This window comes from Cyprinodon tularosa, unplaced genomic scaffold (assembly GCF_016077235.1).
Source record: "Cyprinodon tularosa strain WSP-4 unplaced genomic scaffold, ASM1607723v1 ctg12, whole genome shotgun sequence".
Classification (NCBI taxonomy): domain Eukaryota; kingdom Metazoa; phylum Chordata; class Actinopteri; order Cyprinodontiformes; family Cyprinodontidae; genus Cyprinodon; species Cyprinodon tularosa.
Window position 1 is genome coordinate 690629 of NW_024038003.1, and position 7327 is coordinate 697955.

General features: G+C 37.5%; 1 protein-coding gene across 1 annotated transcript; it reads right to left on the reverse strand.

Moving 5' to 3' along the window:
* Positions 1–753: 753 nt before the first annotated feature.
* armc6 (armadillo repeat containing 6) lies at positions 754–5551 on the reverse strand. Its single transcript, XM_038270044.1, is given in 8 exon segments — positions 754–1490; positions 1584–1721; positions 2232–2441; positions 2443–2600; positions 2678–3248; positions 3353–3438; positions 5033–5171; positions 5417–5551. Coding segments are annotated over 7 exon segments (1497 nt in total). The 5' UTR covers positions 5154–5171; positions 5417–5551; the 3' UTR covers positions 754–1277.
* Between the last annotated feature and the right edge of the window lie 1776 nt (positions 5552–7327).

Sequence of the window (7327 nt, forward strand, 5' to 3'; positions counted from 1 at the left end):
GAATGGTCAAAAATTCCCATAAACACACTCCTAAACCTTGTGGACAGCCTTCCCAGAAGAGTTGAAGCTGTTCTAGCTGCAAAGGGTGGACCGACGTCATATTGAACCCTATGGATTAGGAACGGGATGTCACTTAAGCTCATATGTGAGTCAAGGCAGGTGAGCAAATACTTTTGGCAATATAGTGTATATATATATTTATAGAAAAAAAATTGAAAGCAACTTTTTCTTAAAATAAGTGCTTTTTTCTTTAAGCAGGTAAGTGAATCACTTTGACAGTAGAATAACACAATTTACATTTAAAATTGAAAAAAAAAACAATTGCATTGTCTTACTAAAAGTTTATAACATGTAATTGTCTTATTCTAAGAAGAAAAATACGAACTCCATTACCAGATCATTTTATTTACCTACTCAATTTTCAGAAATATATTTTTTTTTTTAGATAGTACAAAAACTATCTAAAAAACTATCTAAAACACACACACATTTCAACCCACAGAGGGCAGCAGTAAAACATTCTCGGTCCAAATATTTCAAGAACTATACAAGTTTACACAAGAACGTCCTTCTTTTGCACAGTAATATAAATACAGCCCATTTAGAGGCCAAATTTTACAGATTGTCTACAAAAAAAGCTGATTTGTTGTTTAGTTAAAGCATCCTGTTTGTCTTTGCAGTGTCATGGAGGTCTGTTTCCAGCTGTCATTGGGTTAGACGTACACTACATGAAAGAAGAACGACTTACAACACTTTTGTTAGATTTACAGTTTTATTTACTGTGTTTATCAATCTGTAGAATACGCACTACATAAAATAAGAAAGGCTCACCAGAAGCAAGCTGTCATGTAATATGCTAATCAGTACGGGGAGAGTAAAAAATGAAACCATGAAATCGATGATGGAAAAAAATAAATAAAAAAAAAAACCTACAGAAGTACAAGGCATTCAATTACTGTTAAAAGATGGTTTAGCCAAAAAAGCTGCACAGCCAAGTTAGCCAGAAGGCACAAAAATGTGCATCTTATAAACATTAAAAAAATAAAATTAAAAGAAATGTGCAAACCTCTATTTACTGTGACTTTCACAAGGTTAAAATGTCTGTTTTGTTTTTTTGGGAATATTTTTAATTAAGTTTCATCAGCATTAAAGCAGCTGTATCAACAGCTTTATTCCCACCAGGTAGGTTAGTTTGTATTATTTGCCGTGGAAAAACCTTACAGCTTTTTTGGTTGGAATTAAAGTTGTAACCTGTGCATTGCCGTTTTATTCCACTCCTAATATGCAATGCTGCCATGTTTCCCAGTCCACAGCTCTCGAAGCTCCACTTTGCATCCCAGATCTCGGAGAGCTGCTTTGCCCTCATCACCACAGTCTTTGTGTGTCTGCACAGCCCGAGTTATCAGGGCTTCTGCTCCCAGCTCCAGGATTTGCTGGCTGTAGTTACGCGTTCTTGCAACCAGGTTTCTTATCAGCATACAGCCCTGTTTCTGTTTGACAAAAAGGAGAATAGGAGCATACATAAAAGAGCTTGACTCTCCATCTTGATGCGGGTGTAAGTGCTCTAAGTCATCTCAAGTTACCTGAACATTCAGAGCATTGGGATGGTTCTTCATGGCCTGAACAGCGGCCATCACACCTCCGTTCTCCATGATGACTTTACAGTTGTTGGGTTTTCGTAAGGCAAGAACAGAGAGGCATGCACAGCCCTGCTCACAGACCTGCAGGGGAACATAAGGACAATTTCGTCACATCATATTCACGCTAATAGGTCTTTCCACATTTTTTAACATTACAACCATAAATAACAGATCTATGGATATTTTTTAGAAGAAAGTTACAGTGCCACACTACCATAATTAATTATTTTCTATCACATCTAAATAGCTTCAAAAAATCTAACTATATCCGACAGAAAATGAGGAAAAAGCAACCCAATCAGCTTCAACCTGTAAAAGTAATTGCCGCCTTGTGAAATTAAATTATTTTAATTAACCAAATTATTCACTTTCAAATAGAACCATGAAAGGCAACATGATTTAGATAAAACATCCAAAACAGAAAAACATCACACCCAAACAAACGTTTGTTTCTGAAGTGGGGAGTGGTGAACATTACCAGACGTTTCCAGCTCATCTACAACCAGAGCTTAAGTAGGGTGGAGCCAGAGGAGTGTATGTAACACCTACAAAATCTAACCCTCAAATTATTATTCAAGCGTAACCACTTACAGCAGGGTTGTTTGTATGGCGGTTCATAGCAATAACAATAAGGTCGACGCCTCCAGCACCGACAACTGCATCCTTAACGTCATCATTTCCTGCTATTGCACGTATGGCGCTAAGGACCTGCCGGCCAACTCCTGCAGGGACAGTAAAGAGTTCAGGAAGAATGAGGAAGAAAAACACACTCGAATATGACTTGTTTTTTTTGTTTTGGGTTTGTTGACATTACCGGTGACTCATAGCTGTCTGCAAGTAAAGTCATCATAAATTTTAATCCTCCCAGATCACAGATGTCTTGGCAGAACTCATTCCTGACAGCCAGTCGGGATAAAGCTGCGCACAGTTCACTCAGAACAGAAGTATTGCCGATGTGAGCTGTGAGGGAGAGGGAAAATAAAAAATGATGGAATATCCTTTATTTAACCACCATTCAATGGATTACTCTGCCTTACATTTTGCAGCCTCTATTAGGATCTTCAGTCCACTGTGCTCAAGAACGATACTCTTGGCGTGTTCGTGAGCATGCCCAAATGAAACTCGGACATCGTCGTCGAAGGTCATGACCCTAAGAGCAGCCGATGCCTCCTTAACAAGCTCCGCACTACCACTGTGTCGTGTTATGGCACCGGTCAGCAGCGGCAGAACTCCATCTTTAACCAGATCCTGCCTGTTCTGCTCGTGTTTAGTGCAGCAGTGACGCAGCACTCGGATGGCGACGCCTGTCACCAAGGAATCCGCCTGGTATCTCTGGAGAATATCTATAAGGAACCGCCGTCCTTCCTCGTCCAACAAGTCTGGCTGTCCATCTGTCAATGCAGCCAGAGCAAAAAGTGCAGCGGAGGCAAAATCCTGCTCCTCCACGCTCTTTTTGCAGAATGAGAGGATGATGGGGTACGCATCTTTCTGAGCAGCAAGGTACCTCTGTGCAAATCCAAGTGAGCACTGCTCGGTGAAAGATTTTAAGTCCGCTGTCACGTCAGTTAAAGCGGCAGTGTCCTTACCAATCCGGAGAGATTCTAAAGCCTGCAATCAGTCCAAGACATGAACATAATAAAAAAAAAAAAAAAACCTTCACTAACCAAATCTATGCTGTTGTTTTTTATTTATTTATTTGTATTAAAACTCACCTGTAAGACTTCATGTGTTTGCTCTTCTTGATTGTCATCAGATGATGTAGTCGGTACAACTTTCACTATGCAACCGAGATCCACACCTGCAAACAAAAACCTGTTTTATTTGTTGTGGCCATTTTATTTATTTATTTTTTAATTCTCTTTATTGAAATACCACATCATCATAACACAGATGGTTACAATATTACAACAAAAAACATTTTTTATTTTTTTTCATTTTGTACAATATGTTTTTCTATTCAGTACAGCTCGCCCATCGAACATAGGAACAAACATAGAACCTGAGGTGTTCTTTCATTTTTGTCAAGAGTAAAGGGGGTTGTTTGAAATTAAATAGACAAAGTTTCAAAAATAATTGAAAATTGAATCAATTAGATTAAGGAAGGGCACCTTGAAGAAATGTACGTTTTCCATAAATTCCAATTGTCTTCAAATTTTGATTTCTGTAACCTGATGGAAAAAGTCATTCTTTCCATTATGAATATTTTGTAGATGACACCATACCAGTCCTCGATGGATGGGCTGCCTGGTTTTAGCCATTTCTTGGTGATTGCTTTCCTGGCTGCTACACTCAGTATTCTAAATAAGTATTTAGTCTTTGTGTTTGTCGATATTGAGTGTGATATTCCAAAAAAAAGTTCCTCCCGTGGCCATTTTATTAAATGTGATGATGATGCAGCTTTTGGCTTCCCACTAAAATAAGGTTGGATTTCATTTCTCCATTTCTGTGTTCTACAAATATTTAGCATCATTATTAAGTTTGATTTGTAATTATTTTTTTATCACAAACCAACCATTTCTGACTTATTTATTTAAATGTGCCTTGTACCTGCTGGGATGTGCCAGCCACTGATTTTTTATAACATTTAGTCCTGTTGCACACAAATACCTGAGGACCTGTTGTTGTAGATTGAGGACAATTTGCTGGTCTTTACAAGGTACTTTGCTAATGGTTAGGTTTAGAGCTAAGGTGTCATTTGGGTTAGGGTGAGGTATGCATTGGTAATATTTAGGTTTAGGGTTAGTTTTAGGGTTTGGGCATAGAAAGGGTTGAAAATGACTGAAAGTCAATGGAAGTCAATTGGATTCAACACGTGGTCCTCATTACATATAGCAGAACTAACTTGTGTGTCACAATAAGAAATCTGAAGTTTGAAAAAGGAAAATAATAGGAGAACAAAGGAAGAGGAGTCTCTACATAAAAGGCATTGTTTAAACATAGAAACATTGCTCCCGTTTTTGTTATAAACGTTTTCCATATGGATTGTTGTTTATGGATTGTTTATGGACCACATATTACCCAGCTGTGGGTCTGCTGGTGAACCCATTCAGTACTGAAGCTACAAAGTTAGAAGCTGTTCAACACAGTGACTATAGCAAATCAATAGACTGTTATTTTGATTATAACGTGTGCACAACAATTTAGGCTCAAAATATGATAATATTAAACCTCTAGTACGATAATCCTACATTCCTCAACTGGCAACACAGGTGCAACTGAAGGACTGTAGCTGCTTTCTCCGAGCTAAGACCATATGCATCCATGTCTGTCAAATATCCAACTTCAATGCGCAAACCAAAGACCTCATATTGGTTGATCAAGGATCCCAAGTGGGTTCACGACCCCAACTTCGGGAATCAATGTTTTAGTGTTTTTATTTTTAGTTATTTTACCCTGAGACTCGAACTGCTCCACTGCATCCCTCAGAGCCTCATGTGGATCCATCTCAAACTCCTCCATGTTCTCCCGGACAGCCGCATCAAATGTTTCCTGTGTTATCCTTCGCTTCGACATCTTTTCCTCTTTTCCACACTGTTAAAAAAAACACGAAGACAGCGGGTAGAAAGAAGGCAAATGTTTAAGACAATAAACCACACTATTGATAGCTGGAAATGATGCCTGCTATAGCTAGCTAATGGATGTTATGTGTTTTTGCTCTCGTTAACTGTGTAAGTAGCAGCAAGTCAACAGTTAAGCAGAAAAACGTGTGCAGTGTAATGTTCTTACAAAAAATGGGTATTTCGAGAATAAAAATTAATGAAAAACTGAAATATTACCTCCGTGTACAGAATGACAACCGGCTTATTACTACGATTAAATATACGCAAACGGCGTAGTCTGAATCACTGTCAGTCAGTGTAAGTTCGCAAAAGAGCTTTGTGAATAGCAAAAAACCCTGCCCAACTTCGTGCACACAGATATTTTGTCCGTTAAAACAAAGAGAGCAAACATTCGTTCCTACAAAGTTAATTTTGGTTAATCGGTGGTAATAAATGATTAAATAAACGATTAGATAAATGTAGGGCTGTCAACTCTCACCCATTGGGTGTGAGACTCACACATCTCAGTGTCCTCACACGCTCTCACTCCTTATACGCAATTTTTCACTCTAAAAAATGCGGACGTTAAAACGCAACTCCATTCCACTTATTTATCTATAAAAAATATAATGCTGATAAAAATCCACTAATTTAGTAATCCATTCATCCTTAACTGGAATATAGAGACTCTAAAATATTATTGTTACAAATTTTTAAAACAAATATGTAAACATTTAACATTTTATAAATATGTGAACATTTTATGTTTAAAATAAAATAAAAATGTAATCTTTCATGATGCTCTATACTGCCCCAAGTGGAAAAGATTTAGCTTCACCTGGTTTAATTTCGTATAAAAACTTTTTAAAAGGAACCTTTGGCTATCCAATTATTAATCGATTAATTGAAAAAATAATCGACAGGTTAGTCTATTTGCAAAATAACCGTTCGTTGCAGCCATCTACAGCCTCCTAGAAGGTCTGAATTGTTTGGCCATTTTGTCAATTGTAAGAAAAACAAATAAGATAACGAGTTAAGATAATTTTTTACCCTCAGACTATTACCAAATATTCATACACAGAGTAGTTTGCATGGGATTTGATTGCACTGGTTCTTGTATTAGTGCCAGTTATCTAGTGATTGCCCATTAGTTCCTCATTGTTTATTTTACTTGAACTGCATAGTATAATTAATAAACACAGTTTAAAGTATATTTAAAATGCAATTATTTTAGTAGGGCCCATACTTCTTTACTTCAATTATCTAAAAATCCCCAGAATATAAAAAATAATTTTGGTGTTTTTATAATGTTACACATAACTACAGATAACGTATTGTTATTCAGTAATATTTACTGTTATTAAAAAATTCCACCTTTTGCCGCTCTGTTTCAGTTAAATCCTCTGAAAACTGACAACTGATAACTGCACCTATCCTCATAGCCTTTCAATCTAACCCTGACAAGGGTGGCCTATCCAAACTATTTCAAAATCTCACTCCAAGGTTTGGTGAAAAGTTGGAAGCCCTGTAAATGCTTAAACTGATAAACAAACAAACACTTTACCAATATGAATTAAGTTATCTACAAAGTGAGGCAAGATATTTACCCTTTCCTGCTTAGCAAATCAGACTTAACGTGATTGATAAAAACATACCTGATAGATGAATCCACTATTGCATAATGTATGAGATAAGTTCATTGAAATAGAGAAATAATGATAAAGAAAAAGTATGCCCACCAGTGTCTGGTAATTTTGTAGCAACTGTGTTAGCCATCATCCACCCACTTATCTCAAGCAGGGTCGCAAGGGGTGCTGGTGCTTATCTCCAGCTATCTGTGGTACACCCTGTACAGGGCAACAAACAGGGCAAACAACCATTCATGCTCACACTCCCACCGAAGAAGAATTTATAGAAGCCAATTAACCTAACCGTCATGTTTTTGGACTGTGGGAGGAAGTTGGAGCACCCGGAGAGAACCCACGCTCATTCAGGGAGAACATGCAAACTCCATGCAGAGAGACCCCTGGCAGGGGTTTGAACCCAGAACCTTCCCACCTTTATTTATTTTTCTATCACATTCAATTTAGTCTCTCCTTCTGTTTCTGCGGTTCATAAACTTCTTAAAAACCTGATTCTCTAACTTAA